At 53.6% G+C, this 15,771-nt stretch overlaps 6 protein-coding genes across 6 annotated transcripts; 3 read left to right on the forward strand and 3 right to left on the reverse strand.

Moving 5' to 3' along the window:
* Positions 1–102: 102 nt before the first annotated feature.
* Positions 103–1,221, reverse strand: A1O5_07202 (uncharacterized protein; the record flags this gene model as incomplete). The annotated part of the gene is made up of 2 exons (XM_007747791.1): positions 103–1,025; positions 1,077–1,221. 2 exons carry the CDS (start codon positions 1,219–1,221, stop codon positions 103–105), a joined length of 1,068 nt encoding a protein of 355 aa, XP_007745981.1.
* Positions 1,222–1,972: 751 nt separating this feature from the next.
* On the forward strand, positions 1,973–5,065 carry A1O5_07203 (uncharacterized protein; the record flags this gene model as incomplete). The annotated part of the gene is made up of 1 exon (XM_007747792.1): positions 1,973–5,065. One exon carries the CDS (start codon positions 1,973–1,975, stop codon positions 5,063–5,065), a length of 3,093 nt encoding a protein of 1,030 aa, XP_007745982.1.
* Positions 5,066–5,664: 599 nt separating this feature from the next.
* A1O5_07204 (uncharacterized protein) lies at positions 5,665–6,702 on the forward strand (the record flags this gene model as incomplete). Its single annotated transcript, XM_007747793.1, has 1 exon — positions 5,665–6,702. One exon carries the CDS (start codon positions 5,665–5,667, stop codon positions 6,700–6,702), a length of 1,038 nt encoding a protein of 345 aa, XP_007745983.1.
* A 436-nt stretch (positions 6,703–7,138) lies between these two features.
* On the reverse strand, positions 7,139–8,356 carry A1O5_07205 (uncharacterized protein; the record flags this gene model as incomplete). Its single annotated transcript, XM_007747794.1, has 2 exons — positions 7,139–7,855; positions 7,910–8,356. The coding sequence occupies 2 exons, from the start codon at positions 8,354–8,356 to the stop codon at positions 7,139–7,141; spliced, it is 1,164 nt and encodes a 387-aa protein (XP_007745984.1).
* Positions 8,357–11,261: 2,905 nt separating this feature from the next.
* Positions 11,262–13,472, forward strand: A1O5_07206 (uncharacterized protein; the record flags this gene model as incomplete). The annotated part of the gene is made up of 4 exons (XM_007747795.1): positions 11,262–11,489; positions 11,564–11,897; positions 11,950–13,250; positions 13,326–13,472. The coding sequence occupies 4 exons, from the start codon at positions 11,262–11,264 to the stop codon at positions 13,470–13,472; spliced, it is 2,010 nt and encodes a 669-aa protein (XP_007745985.1).
* A 354-nt stretch (positions 13,473–13,826) lies between these two features.
* On the reverse strand, positions 13,827–14,303 carry A1O5_07207 (uncharacterized protein; the record flags this gene model as incomplete). Its single annotated transcript, XM_007747796.1, has 1 exon — positions 13,827–14,303. The coding sequence occupies one exon, from the start codon at positions 14,301–14,303 to the stop codon at positions 13,827–13,829; it is 477 nt and encodes a 158-aa protein (XP_007745986.1).
* Positions 14,304–15,771: the final 1,468 nt, after the last annotated feature.

Genomic DNA, 15,771 nt, shown 5'->3' on the forward strand with positions numbered 1-15,771 from the left:
CGAATGAAAGTAAATGAATTTACCAACCAAGAACCATCCTGTTTACCGGGTATCCAATGCTGTTGCGTGAATCATCAGAAGGGATCGCGCCAGATCCTTCCATCACAGTTCGTCATCCTCACTTGCCGTCTCCTCGTCGTCGGCCTGTGCCGTCGTTGCAGCCTGGGGCATTTCTCTGTTTGGTTCATTACCTTGTGTCTGGCCCTGTCCTCGATCCTGCGCTGAATCCATTTCTCGTGTTCTTGGATGATTCGAATATGCTGCTGTTCCATTTAAGCTGTCCTCGTCCGTGTCCTCGTCACGCTCTGAAGGTGTCGGGGGCGAGTCACCAGATGTGGGAGAGTCAGGCTCGCTCTCGGCATGAGTGACTGGTTCCGGACCTGAAGTCTCGAAACCATCACTTTCCTCATCTTCATCCCGATCGGTGTCGTCAGCTGGTCTTTTTTTCCGGCGCGGCACACTAGCTGGTCCATTCCCAATGACGGTTTGTAACTCTTTCAGCTTTTTCTCATCAGTCTTCGCAGTGGAGAGGACCCGTTGCATGTTCCTAATTTTGAGTTTCTTTTCGTCGAGGAGCAGAGCAAATTTGGAAAGCATCTGCTTCTCATGCTCGGCTTTGGCTTCCACTAGCTCGTCAATCTGTTGCTGTAGACTTTTGATCACCTCATCTTTTGTCTTGACCTGCTCTTTCAGACTTGTTATGTCTGTTTGTAAGTCGTCTCGCTTCTCGACTGCCTGCGATGCCCAGCCAAAGAGGTCAACATCGTCGGTGTCTTCCGTCTGAGCCAAGTCGATAGTCCCAAGGCGTTGTGTGATCTCTTCGACGCGATGGTTGATCTCGATGGACAGGGTGCTTTTGGGATCCTTGCCAGATATTGAGCACGTCGCCTCGAGGTTGTTCTTCTGCTGGATGCTGATTGAGACGTCCGATTTCGCGCCGAGAATGGAGGCAATGATGTTGGCCCAGTCTTCGTCAGTTCCGTCATAGTTCCTCGCTCGCAATTTCTTGAGGCTACGTTGCCTGACTGCACGGGTTTCAGCGCAAGAGCAACACCAAGTGCAAATTGGTGCCTTACCTTTACCTGCATAGGCTGCTTCGCCGTCCGTCGCAAGAAGGTCGAGGTCGAGATCATGGCCGCCTTCCTTTTGTGCCACTTTGATCAAAATCGGGCCACTGCTTTTGTCGGCCTGGACGAGCCGAATAACCCACGTCGACGCCATAACCGTATGCAAGTTAGCCGCACCATTACCGATCACTTGATAATCAGCGCAGAACCATGCAAGGCTGCGGAATCCCAGACCCGAGAGTACTGTAGCACCCCAGGGAGCACAGGCCAATTGGCTTCGTGTTGAGCAGTGAGCAGTGAGCAGTGAGCAGTGAGCAGTGACCACCCAGTGACCCAGCGACCCAGCGACCCAGCGACCAGACCAGGAAGGGATTCACGTACTAACGCCAGTCGAGTGGGGCAAAGCACGGAACGCGTCAAGCGAGGGTGTGATTGGCCCAAACCGTGTTCCCGCCTTCGAATTTCGCACGTTTCCTGGCTTGCTGGCTCCTGCGCTGCTGCTGCCGAAACTCCACCGTTTCCCATTCACCACGCAGCTAGAATCCTCCGCAACCACCCTTCCAGCCTCCCCAAACCGAGACCTCAGCCCCGACCTCGAAAAACGACCTCAACTTGCATATCTCGATTCTCGTCATTCTCCTTCGGCCATTCAAGGTCGCTCGCCAAACGACTGCCCCCCCGATCGGTGGTGTATTGCCTCGACGGGGAGCAATAAACACGCTTCAAAGCTCGATCAATCGCGCTATCGAACAACTTTTCCTCACGCCGTTACGAATCCTCACGAGTTCCACGATTCCCCCCGTTTTTATGTTTCTGCTGGGGTCAGATTTTCTCTCTGTATTTTTGCGACCTTAATATTATCCTCCTAAACGATTTTCGCGCCGTCCAAGAATAAATCTAGAACCATGGAAGCACTTACGCTGAAGCAGCGCACTCCGGTCGAAAGCCCAGACGTTGAAAACTGGGACGATGATGACTTTGAAAATCTCGAGGATGTCCACTTCCGGACCGCTTCAACTGCAACGTCCGTCATCTCCCATCCCCAGGCACACCGTCGAGATTCAGTCTCGTCGCGCATGTCAATGCGATCCGAATCGAACCAGGGAGACGAAAATTGGGATGTACTAGTCGATGAACAAGCCTCGATCAAAGATGCGATAGCCCTCGCGAAGAGCAAAGGAATACCATTACCGACCAATATACCGCGTTCTGCACTGGAGGGGGGGACGATACGGCGGCTGAAAGGCAAAGAGATCAAAAAGGCAATTGCGGACGACTGGTCGGAAGATCTGGATTTACCTGGCACTGATATTTCTCTCAAGCTCGCCAAACACGATGACCGTGATTTGTCGGAGAGTCTGCGACAGATCAGTGCAGCGTTCCGAACGTCACCCAAAACCCCGGAAGCGAAAGACATGTTCGATCAAACCATTCGATCACCTAAGTCCCGCTCGGCAGCAGTGCCTATTACCCTGGATGCATTTCGCGATACGGATGAGGATGCAGGTTTTGCGGATGTTCCGACCATAAAGGTCGCAAAGCACAGGTCACCCCAAAAGCCTCTACTCTTCCGACAACCTCCTACTCCGGTGAAGCCAGAGACTGAAAACATCGAAGACGACCTCGAATTGCCTTCGGATGGACAACTGCGCCTGTCCATGAGGAAGCCCCCCCCTTCAACTCCGCAACAGAGTGATGATTTTGACCTAGAATGGGCGGAGGGCAGCTTGGGGACGAGGAACGCTGGCACCAGAAGGGGAGGCCGATCTGCGCGTAGCTCGTCTACCTCGGCTCTGAGTCCCAGTGTCTCGAGTGCTTTCACCGCCGAGAGCGAAGATGAAGGGCTCGAAGGACTCATCCTGCCCGACGGACCAATCCAGTTTGAGGACAAGCTCAAGCGGCGCCAGCTCGAGCATCCATCCGAGCCACCTCGAAGCGTTCCAGATCACAAAGAGGATTCCAGGATGTCAACCGGAAAGGACGATTTCTTTTCGGGTCTTGAGATTGGAGATGGAGAGGTTTTTGACGCTGCAAAGTTGACGCTGAATCGCAATGTTAAGCACAAGAGCGCTCGACCTGCTAGCCCGTCAAAACGGACAACAACCACGCTCAATTTCACAACTACCAAAACTCAAGGAACAATCTCGCGGCTCCCCAGATTTCAACCAGCTCACGACAGGCTTGAGCGTGCTCGGTCCAATTTGGAACCTGTCTCGGAAACCGGCGCAGCGATTTCGTCGTATCAACGAGCAAACTCACGACTTGGGAATCACGCAAGTCATTCATCTGTCTCAGCCATTCCGGCCCCTCAGCCTCCTTCTACTCCCTCAACCCCAAGTCGACGGCTCCTACGTGGTGCCGAATCTCGTCCCGACCTGCGCTACGAACCACCCACAACCACCAATGCCCAGCTCCTGCGCGCAAAGAGATCTATGCCCGTCATGCGTGGCCTACCCTCGCCTACCAAACCCTCCCCGTACGTCAGACCTCCTTCGAGGCAGGAGACGGGAAGCCGACTGAACATAGCGCCACGTCCCAAGACTCCCACGGATCGGGCAGATTCTCGCATCGGGGAAGCTAGGAAAGCCGCAGTACCCTTTCTCCCCGCAGGTGCATCCGCTGGACAGTCTCAGCATGTCAGCATCAAGAGTCATTACCGTGGGCAAGGTTCCGATGGTTCTGGCGACAGTATGTCTGCTGCTCAACGGTCTTTGTCTCGACTAGCCGGACTGGGCAGGCCGGAGACGCCTGGCCGTGGTGTCGACTCTGCGCGCGGGCGAAGCAATCTCACGCCAGCTGAATTGGCGGCCCAGGCCAAGAAATCTATCACGAAACCTACAAGGCGACGCAATTATGGTGACGGGACGGAGTTGGAAATCTTTGACGACCTGCCTACTTCGGCAACCCTTGAATCAAAATTCACAAAAGCGCCAGTGGGCCGTGGTGCACCACGCAGCCTTCGAAGCAAACTTGGACTGTCGCATCTAAACCCTTCTACGTCTTCCCTCACCAGCACCAGACGCGGCAGCGATACCCCTGTTCCCGCAACACCACTCTCGCCGGCACCTAGGGGCGATTTCCCGACTACAGCCCTCAACACCACCAATGTTCCTCGCTTTGCCCGCGACACGGCCGCCTCCCGGAATGCCCGTGAACAGCGCCAAATCTCAGGTGCTTTCCAGAACATGCGAGGTGAACCACTGCAGCCGATCTCGACGAATTGGAAGTCGAACCCATCGACTATCCGTCCTAGCAACCAAGGAAGTCTGAGAAAAAAGAGAAGCGAAAAGGTTCAGCTGAAGCCACATCTCATTAAACCCATGGGCGGTGATTTGAACCGACCAAAGACGGAGAAAGGCATGAACTACAACCCGCTATTTTTTAGGTGGGAGGGCAACGAAAACGATCTGGCGCCGTTCGACGTACCAGACTTCTACCCTCGGGGCGGCAGCCCTGGTATTCAAGGCCGAGGGAGCCCGGGTACGAAAGCACAGGTGGCGTTGATTTCCAACGTGGGGTCTAGCGTCACTGGCGTTCAAGTTGTAGGGGGCATGGTGTTTGACCCATCGCAAATGCGATGGCTCAAGATCGCCGAGAATCCAGACGGAAGCGTATCGAGTGTTCGAGGTGGCAGTGTCCAGATTGAAGAGGAAGAAGACGTCTTTGCCGGACTGGAAGACCTGAAAGAAGAGGACGAAACACGGAGCCGCAGCGGCACGCTCCAAAACATATCAAATATCGACCAATCGAGGGATTCTTTTGGTGATGCAGAGGCTGGCCATAGCAGTGGTGACGAATGGGGAATCGGTGTTAGTGAAGAGTTTGACGTGGGGCCCGAGTTCGTGAGGAGACAGAGGGGTGAAGAGGAGAGGTGGCGGCGGAAAGTGGAAAAGTGGTTGCGAAAGGGCCTAGAAGCAGAAGAGGAAGAAGGACCCGATGGCAGAGGGGGGTGGAGGTGGGCTATTCGTGAACTGGTAATGGAGCAAGGTGAAGCTTAGGGGAGGGGTTACTGGACGGGGCCTTACGCTGCCAACAGTTGTACAGCAGAGTATATGGGAAAAAGTACTAACGATATGTGGCGAGCAAGGCTACTGTGCTTTTTCGAACGGGCTCGCAAGAGTCGGTGAAAAGTATACCTCATACCTCTTATCACCAGCGGTGTTCGTCTGTGGTATGTTAGTCGGTGACCTTGGGCCTACGAGAGGGCTCTGAAGACCCCTGAGTGCTCGCGTCATGAACGGATACAGTAGATGCACGGTGAGTCCGATGCGCCCAAATTGATGATCCCGGAAGTGGATATCAATACTGTGTTGCCATGGCCGAATACGGATCATGTCTACAATGATGGCGTCTGGTAGTACAGACGTACGGAGACTTTGCCTAGGCGGGCCGAGTGCCTTCTGTAGTAGTTCTCATCCAACATCTCAACATCTTGGGCACTGACAATCTCGTACGGTAAGTCGAGATATTTCTCCCGACCCCTTTTGATTTGTACTGATTCTTCAGAGGAGAGCAGGATCATCCCAGTGTTGACCTGTTCCTCGAAGACGGACCGTAGACACCGGGGCCCATCGACTTGAGATCTCTACACAGCAACATGAATCACAGGCTCGCGATCTCAACGATCTCCCTGGGCTGGCACGCCTCGCACACTCTGGAGAGGAAACTCGCCGCAGCCGCCGCCGCCGGGTTCCAGGGGGTAGAGATGTTCATCACCGATCTAGACGGCTACGCTACCACCCACGGAATCACGAGGGTCCAAGCGGCCGAGGACATCAAGCGTCTCTGCGCCCAGCGCAACCTGGAGATTGTCTGCCTGGGCTCGTTTGACAACTTCGAGGGCCATCCCACAAGGAGTCTGGAGGAAAGGCTGCAGATCGCGCGAGAATGGATCGCCATGGCTGACGGCTTGGGCACGGACGTCATTCAGGTGCCCAGCAACGACGACAAGGACGCGGTCGGCGACATAGACACCGTCGTGGCCGACCTGCAGGCGCTCGCGGATCTCGGGCTACGGCAAGAGTCCACCGCTATCGCTGGCCTTCCTGTCAAGTTCGCCTACGAGGCTCTCGGGTGGGCCACGCACGTCGCCGACTGGGAGGAATCGCTGAGGGTCGTCGAGCGTGTCGCGCGCCCCAACTTCGGCCTCTGTCTGGACACATACCACGTCCTGGCACGGCTGTGGGCAGACCCGCGGTCACCGACTGGCAGACGGCCGGGCGGCGATGCCGCGCTGCGCATGTCGCTCGAGACCTTCCGTGCAAGATTCACCGACCCCGCTACCACGGTGTCCTCTACGGCGCAGACGCCCATCGTCTACGTCCAGCTCAGCGATGCCGAGAGACTTGCGCCGCCAATCCTGCCGGGCCACGCCGCCTACAGCGAGCACCAGGACGGCGTGCACTCGTGGTGCCGCTACGGCCGCCTGTTCCCGCTCGAGCGCGCCCGCGGCGCGTACCTGCCCGTCCTGGACGTCGCAAGGACGTGGTTGAAGGACAGCGGCTGGACGGACGGGTGGGTGAGCATGGAGGTCTTCCACCGCGACATGGAGCGCGAAGGGAGCGGGCCAGAACACTGGGCGGAGAGGGGGAGGAGGAGCTGGGAGGAGCTTGTCAAGAGGCTTGACGAGGAATGAATGGTGAGGAGAAGAGAACAGGAATAAAGAAACCGAGACGAGCGGGCAAGAAAGAGGAAGTTTTATTAAAGTAAACTAAATATCTAGGTCCGCTAATGTCACGTTCAAATCAAAGTCGTTGAAAAGTACGGCATACTGGCAAACTCACCACCAGGCTGTAACCTCCTTTTTGTCATCGGCCCCAAACCCCCTTTTCTCACGCTTCTCCCCTTCCGCTCTCTCCCTCTCTGCATCAAGAAGAATCAGGTGCAATTCTATGTAAACCGATCGAAGTCAAACTTGTAAGGAATGCATTTTTGTACAGATCCTTCACACTGACCAGATCGTATGCCTCCGTTTTACGTCGTTCGTATCGTTCCCCTTGAACGTAAACATCTCCGGTTTTCCCGGCACAGCAGCTGTGGTGAAATACGGACCAGATGCTTTTTTTTTTCTTTCAGTATAATGCACCCGGACTAACAGCCCCGTTTCCAAAGGAAAGCTCAACGGCGTACATCGCTCGCACTCGCGGGGTGCCGTCGCCTGCAAACCAGCCCATGTTCACATCACCGTGAAAAACTGCCAGTTTGCCGTCCTTGGTGATGTCTACGCCTCCAGGGATGTAAACGCTAGCAGATGTGCCTCCAGTGGCCAGGAATGGATTTGCCTGCTTGGTGTAAGGACCGTAGACAGTGTTGCTGGTGGCGTATCTGATGTTATATGGGGCAGTTGTGAAGCATTTGGAGCTGTACAGGAGAATATAGGTCCGCGAAGAGGCATCATAAGTCAATGAAGGCGCTTCAATGTTGGGCCCATCATCTGGGTCATTAAGTAAAACAGTGGTTGTGCCACCAATTAAAGAATACCCATCGTCAGGATTGACCTCTTGGAGATTGAGAGGCGTGGGTGCGATAGGGTTGACAGAATTTGAACATGCGCCACCGTTGCCAATCGAGTTGCCATCGACTTTGTAGATGACATATTGCCGGTGGGTTGCAGGGTCGTTGAAGCCATCTGCATCGATGGCCCCGCCAGCCGTTAGATCACAGAACAGGGGCGTCTGGACGGGCGTGAAGGGTCCCTCTGGATTTGGAGCTGTTGCTGCCGCAACACAGTGCTTCGCTGGAGATTCAGCCATGGTTACGGAGTAGTATAGCACGAAGTTGCCATTGTCCTGTGATGTTTCATCAGAAAATTCTGGTTACCAAGCAGGGGTTCGAATGCTCACCAGCTGAGTCACGTCTGGAGCCCATACGTGCGGAGGCGAGGCTGCCCACGAAGGGAGATTCGGTAAGGCATCGTAGCCTGAATGAACGGTCCAGCTAGAAAAATCTGGAGAAGTTGCGATCAAGACATTAATCCCCGCAGGGTTTCCATTGACTCCCGCATAGGCAATATAGCTCCCATCCCTCAATTGGACCACCGAGGGATCTTGAAAGTTTGTACCAATGACTGGACCGCTTGCCTGACGCTTGTGCTGTGGAGCGGCCAAAGACCAGGCCAGGCAAGCAAAGAAAATGAACGACGAGAGTAACATTATGAGCAAAACCCAGCAACGACGACGGACAACAGCAAGAAAGGCTTGAAGAGCAGAGAAGTCGGACTCTAGGAGCCATTTGTTCTTTTTGGGGCCGGACAACAGTGAGCTGCGCTCAGCAGGGCTGGGACCGGTCATGTTTCTCGGCTCATTGGGCGGATGCTGTTTTGTCACCCTGACTAGGTTGTAGGAGATGCATGCTGCAGGTAAGTGGCGCGCTTTATCAAGTCAGCTCCTGGAATGTGCGCCATTCAGAATGCAAAGCATGCCATCGAAGCTATGTCGGACTGGAGCCATGGCGCATGCGAAGGCGAATCGGTCGCCATACACAACAGAAGGTTTGAAACACACATAGGACAGCGCGCCAAAACAAGCTCACAGACAAGAGCAACTAGCATATGAATGCTGCATGCCATCGCCACGACAATGGAGGGACCAAGTGCCACTCCAATCAATCACATGTGGATGGAGGGCGCGGATGGATGGTCCGGGGCCAGGCCTGCGGATGAGGGGGGTGAGGATCGACGAAAGGAGATAAGTGCGCATTAACGGCCATGTGTATATAGGTAGGATCATCGTTGCCGTCCTCTTTGTGGCTAGCTGTGTCTGGATGTAGCTTGCTCTCGCAGGATGACATGTGGTTGGGAAAGGGAAAAAAAAAGAATTGCTGATAGGAAGGACGAGGAAGACGCAGGAAGAGAGGGGGGCCGAGGGATGGCCTTGGAAAGGGAGGGCAAGAGGGGAAACTGATGGTGGTGATGGAGATGCGGGAGTCGGTGCCTTGTCACTGACTCAGTATTGAATTCTCTTGGTTGCCCTCGATTTACCGCGCTGGCTATTGGCCACCAGCACCACCAACTCCTCGCCGCCTCACAAAGCTCTCTCGCTTCTTCTTGATGGGTCCTCCTCGTATCTGACTATTATGTACACACCTGATCTCGCCCGCGGCAGCTGCGGCTCATGGATTGCCTGGTTCTGATGTGAGCTGAACAGCTGAGTCGCCGAGCCACACACATTCACTGGAATCCGATTACCTGCATACAAGGCCTGGTCCTTTTCTTACATCCTTCCCGCTCTTGAGCGATCACGGCATCTAACGTGGGTGACTAGGGCAGCGGGCTAAATCTCCGCACTGCTCGTATCCCGCCCGCATCTCTTACCCTTGCTGCGCATCAGCTCCGAAGCCAATCTTAGCTGCCAGTGGCCTCGCGAACTTTTCATCGGACTCTGCTATCGCGGACTTTCTGTATCCAATTGCTGCCCTCTGATAAAACTCAAATGCGATCCCACCTAATCGACACGTCACAGCAGTTCATGACCCTCGTGGCATGCGGCCGACTCCTCAGCACGCGAAAATGATGGGATCGGGGGAATTTTGGACAAAATTGGACAGGTGAATAACGTGATTAGCATGTCAGCACCTCTCTACCGCGAGATGGACATGTAAAGTGCGGTATGCGGGATGACCGCCCAGACATTCCGATCATGTCGCCATATTTCTGAACAATTTTGAGATGCGATCGGTCCCGGAAACGTGGGACAACCTTCTGAGCCGGAGAATCACGACTGCTTCGAGAAGCAGTCGTGCTCAGCCTTGCAGGTCGAACATGTACCAGTCTGATTCTATTTGTCGACGGAGAACCATCAAACACGGGAGCCAAGGGTCGCTTGTGTGACGTGCTTCGATCGTAAGATGATGCCAGCAGGAACCCAGAAATCAATGCGGCCCGTCGAGCCTCATACATAATGTGGGTCGTCTTCAGACACAACTAGTACTGCCATTCTGCAGAAGATGGACTTGTGCGCGACTTCTAAATCCACGGTCCTGTCGACGCCGCGCTACAGTGTAAGTACATCTCCCCTTTGCTTCGGGAGCTTAAGAAATCACCACATGCGTGAATGTCAGGTGACACAGACGCCATGTCGATAAGCTGGATTCCCCTTTTCAAAGGGGAGGCGTTTCGCGCTTCAATCTGGTGCCTTGCATCACCGATGGAGATCACGGACCAAGTCATTAGCACCAGAAATACGGGCCATAAACCTTGTGTGAATATCCGGGACATTCGGAAGAGCCAACCGAATTGACGCTTCCGCGCTGGACATCTGCAGTCCTGGTCTCGGTGCTTCAAACCTCACAAACCGGCATGCCTTATCCGGCTCCCTCTTACCATTCACCACCGAGCTCCAAGCAGTCAGTCCAACACCGAATAGGTTTCATTCTTGTATCAATGGACCACTACTCTTCCCAGATTCCTCTGAATGATCAGGCCTGGTGTTCGGATAAAGGATCAGAATGCTCAGAGGCTCGGTTAGGCCTCAGCTCGCCGCAGTCGGTGCTCTAGTTTCACCCGGCAGTAAGTGTTATTGCAAAATCACCTTCAATTTTGAGCCTACATTCTAGAGCTGCTAGCATAATGGCAGGGCCGTGTTTTGTTTTCTTTTTTTTGACTCTCGACCAGCCTCCAACAGATCTGGCTCTCCCGTTACCTCGGGTAGCCGCGACTTGGTCTGCAGAATGAACAGTAGGCTCTCCAATAGCGAAGGTATGTGTTACCACGCATTCACACGATAGCGAGACAGGGCGGGGACGCTCATGAGCACTTGATCTTGGCGGCCTTCGTCTGCAACCCTGACCAGCATCAAAGCTTTTGCTTGTCCCGCTCTGCACCCAAACACGTGGGGGCTTTCAATGGCTGTTGACCTTCCTTGGTCCTCCCCGTTGCTTGGCATTCCTCCCATTGTCTTGGCATCGATTCCGCCTGCCCAAAGCAGGTTGATATCAATGCAAGCTACGCCATGCCGTGCGGCCAGCGTGAAGCTTAGGGTTACCACGAGGCAGAGGAGGGAGTTTGCAATGGGTTCCCATAGATCCTTCGGTCCATACGACATACGCAAAGAGCTCGTGGCTCGTGGATGGCGGGTTGAGCTGCCGACTTGGAAAAAGTACAAAAGCTGTAAGGTCCTACAGCTGGTTCAGAATTTTTGATCTTCCTCAGGGAAGCTCCGCAAATATTCAACCCGGGATACTTTGCAGATACCGAAGATGAGAATCCAGCTTGGTCTAGAGGCCGTCTTGGCAATTGGCGCCTTCTGCGCTCACTGTGCTGCTCAATCCTTCCAGAGGCTCGGAACATGTCCAACTTTAGGCTGCATTATTCCACCCGACCAAGCGGATTTCCTCCCGGGCCAACATTTTGATATCAGAGCCGAAGTGCACGCTCCTTTGAACGGAAGCGAAGCGATTAAGGGCTACACCACTCCCGATCCCAGTGTGAGTTTCTATTGCCTTCTTAGGTTTCTTGTAAGGCTCCGTCATTCTCAGCTCCGGCTAACAGGGATTGTCAGTTCACTCTGAGCATCGAGCGTGAGGGCGGGAATGCTCAACCGGTCTCAGCCTTTTTCAATCTTCCAGAACCAAAACTCGAGACTTGGAATTTTACTTGGTATGAGGACCTGTTTGCTCATGCCGCCAAGACTCCATCCCAGGTCAGAGTTGCGTCAAAGGCATGGCGAAATGTTGCTCTGTATGAACCGGGTCAGTATATTGCAACCTTAACGTATCGCAATGGCTCTCAGACGACGGTTGCCAACTGGACGGTCCGGGATATTTCTCCCCGTCAAAGGGCCAAGAATGTTGTGATGTTCATCGGAGACGGCATGACCACCAACATGATTACTGGTGAGCCTGAAAATCTCCATAGCATAAGTTCGACACTAAAGCAATGCTACAGCTGCGCGCCTTATCGGCCACCAATCCATCAACGGCAAGTACCAGACCAAGATGGCCATGGACCAGTTTCCCATGCTGGGTCACCAAATGACACACTCAATCGACAGCTTCATCACGGATAGCGCCAACTCTGCAACCGCTCTCTACTCTGGCCATAAATCCACTGTGAACGCATTGGGTGTCTATGCTGATAGCTCTCCGAACAAGTTCGACGACCCAAAGATCGAAAGCATCGCTGAGCTTTTCCACCGCCTTCGAGGCGGCGGTGTGGGGATTGTCTCCACCGCTTTCATTGCCGATGCAACTCCTGCCGCCTTGACTGCCCACACACGAGATCGAGGTCAATACGGAGCAGTCATTGACTCTTTTCTCAGAGGCATTACAAACTATACCTGGACCAACTGGACGGGCCCTGATGTCCTCTTTGGCGGCGGTGCTGAGCAATTCTATCCTGGCAAAGGCTCCTTCCAGGGGAAAGACTACTATCAAGAGTTCGCCAGTCAGAACTACACCGTTGTTTTAAACAATACGGCACTTCAGGCCGCTGATAACTCAAGTAAGCAGCTTGGAATTTTCTCCGTCAGCAACATGGCCAAGTGGCTAGATCGCAATGTCTACCCAGAAAATCTGAACAAGTCTAGCACTGCTCCGGACGGCTCCAAGGCTGCTGCTACGGATCAACCTGGCCTCAAAGAAATGACTCTCAAGGCCCTCGAAGTCCTCCAAACCCGCCACGGAGATAAAGGCTTCTTCATCATGTCCGAGGCCGCCAGTATCGACAAAATGATGCATGTGCTCGACTATGACCGCGCTCTCGGTGAACTCCTAGAACTGGACGACACGATCAAGGCAACGATCTCCTGGCTTCGAGACGCCGGTGAGCTGGAAAACACCCTCGTCCTCGTGACCGCTGACCACGGTCATGGTTTCGACGTTATGGGCTCTGTCGATACTCATTACTTAGACACCCAGAAAGAATCGCGTGAGAAGCGTGGCGCTATCGGCACCTACCAGAATTCCGGCCTCAGTCAGTATGTCCTTGCTAATCGATCTGCTCCAATCGGCAGCGACCAGAACCTCGTTTACGGCCCCGGGGTCAACTTCCCGGCTAATTGGGATCCTCGATATACGCTATACTCGGGCGTTGCCGCCTTCCCTGACAATCGCGAGGACTATCAGGTCAATAAGAAGGGCCCTCGTGTGCCGGCCATCAACATCACGGGCTTCTCCAACGAGGACTTTTTCGTCAATTATGTCGATGCTGTTACCGGGTTCATTATCAACGGATCGCTTCCTGTTTCAGTAAGTTTGTCTTTTCACGCACTTTACTTGGTCCGTGACAGTTCCGAGTACCACTTACTCATATTTTTGTTCTAGGCTGATCAAGGCGTGCACTCCCTCACTGATGTCCCCGTCTTCACGCGCGGACCTTGCACAGAGTTGTTTTCTGGTGTCTTTAACAGCATTGACATCTTCTACGGTATGGCCGAGTGTCTTGGCCTTAGCCGAACGAGCCCCTCTTGAATAGCTTCATCGCCGTGAGACTCAAAGAAAGAGGTCCAATTGCGGTCATATATAGTTAGGAATAATACACGGCAAGACCGAAAAACTTGTTAATATTGATGTGACATGGAATGCTGGCTGACTTAAGCTCATTCATTATAAGGAAAAAAGTCCTGTAACCAAGGCATGAAGTGGAAGAGCTCATATTTCTCACGGCAGTCTAGGTCGGTTTTCTGGATGTTGAAATCGAAACGAATCCGTCTCGTATCGGTATTTAAAGCTCCTCCCAAATCGATTAGACGTCATCCACGACTCGCGCCAATATCGTCGTTGCCATAGCCCATGAATGGAACCCTCCATCTTTTCCTCTTTTTTTTACTTGTGGCCCCTTGGTTCCGCACCTGGGAACCACTCGATGTGCACGTCGCCGTTTAGGCCATAATACAGGACCCTCTTGCCCGCCAGGCACGCGATGTACCCCGCGACGCCGGCGTCGACGCACTCGCGCGCAAACTCGGCGTAGACGGTCTCGCGGCCCTGCACGCGCCTGATGGCCCGCGCCAGTCCCGCCGCGTCCCATGCCGTGTCGGCATTTACGGCCGGCGCGGGCATGGCGATTTGCTCGGTCGCAATGGGAGTTTGATCTGTCGAGGTGGCTGTCGAGGGAGATGTCGAGTCGGATGCCGAGTTGGAGGCTGGCCTGGGCATGTACGTCGTCGTGGTGCGCGCGATGTAGTCTACGTGGTACCGCGTCACGCCCAGCTTGAGCAGCGATGCGACGGTTTCTGGGAATGTCAGGCTCGTCGGCGAGTGGACTTGGGCGAAGACGCGCTGGATGGTTGTTAGTGTCATTGTTGTCGTTGTTGTCGTTGTCGTCGTCGACATGGGCTTCCGTGGGGTTTGGCTCTCCTTCGGGTTGTGGCAATGCTCAATCAATTCTATGTTCCGGAGATGTTGATTTTGGTTTTGATATCGAGGATATCGTTATCATGTACTTGCTTGATTGATTCGAGTGCCTTGGTGAGCGGGTAGGTGAGTGAGCTAGTGTGTTCCTGTTGAGAAGGGAGAGGAGCTCTGGCCTTAGCTTTGGTTGGTTGCGTGGAGAAGGCTCACCTTGAAACGGATTAAATTGTTCTCGCGTTCGAGGGGAAGAAGGATCCGAGCGCGAAAGCATTATATAGATAAAAAAAAAAAGAGGCTGTGAAGGCACAGGGTACTAGCCCAGTGGCTTATGCACTGGCTTATTCGGCGCTGATGGCGCCCCTTGCCATTCTTCAGCCTTGCGGGGACAGACGCCCCAATCGGCCTTCCCCCGTTCCCCCTCCCCTTTTTGAGCGCATGGAAGTTTTATTCTGCAAACTAATTCCCTTGTGGAAAACGGACACAAGCGCCACGAATGGGAAGACAATGGAGCCTAGGCAGGCAGGATAGACGGTGGCAAGGGCAATTTGCGGACTCGGAAGCATGTCATGTCGTGATTCTGCCCTTTGACGAATCCGAAGTGCGTCATGTTGTCGGCAGATTCCCCTTGGCCCCGATATAAGACAGAGCGAGAGATATCTTTCACCAAAATAGTGTTGCCCGCTGCAGAATTGATGAAATGGCGTTGGAGTGGTCGAACGGACTCTGAATGGTCTCGACTGAAGGCGCAACATCTGGACCGCAAGGTCGTGCAGCGATTACATGCGGGATGGGAGCTGAGCGATGGAAATGATGATTTGACAACGGATACCTGCTAAAATCCTGGAGTTCAAAGACTTACCTCTTCACCAACTCTCGCACCCTCCACCCCGTCCCCATTCCCCTTTTCTTCATTCTCCTTGGTCAAGGCAAAGCGCCATCGCCACCTTGCATGGGGTGTATCAGGCATTAAGTCTGTTGAAGTCTAAGTGTGGGTGTGTGCACACATTCTTTCAACAGTTCTGTAGAATGAAAGATTCAACGACAACAGGGAGAAGGAAGGGATGCCTATTACAGTTGAGGGCGGTAGGACAGGAGCCTACTAGTCTTCAAGAAAGATATCATCCTCAGCCCAATGACATTCCGCGGTTGAAACTAATATTATGCTCAGAAATTGTCTCAGTAGAATGTGTGAATTCCCCCTTTGGCCCTGAGCAGCATGCTTGTGACTACCAGCAAGATATTTCGTGCTCTCCCTTACTTGGTAACGTCTTTGAATTATTTATGGAGATAAACTTAGAGGTAAATGTCAGAAAGCATTGTTCTAAGCTGGCGGCCTAATCTATCTCGGGCAGCCCGAGGCCTTGCATCTCGGATGTAAGACTAAGAACTATCAAGTTGATTGCGCAAAGAGATAACA

This window comes from Cladophialophora psammophila (assembly GCF_000585535.1).
Source record: "Cladophialophora psammophila CBS 110553 chromosome Unknown aczJe-supercont1.10, whole genome shotgun sequence".
Lineage (NCBI taxonomy): Eukaryota > Fungi > Ascomycota > Eurotiomycetes > Chaetothyriales > Herpotrichiellaceae > Cladophialophora > Cladophialophora psammophila.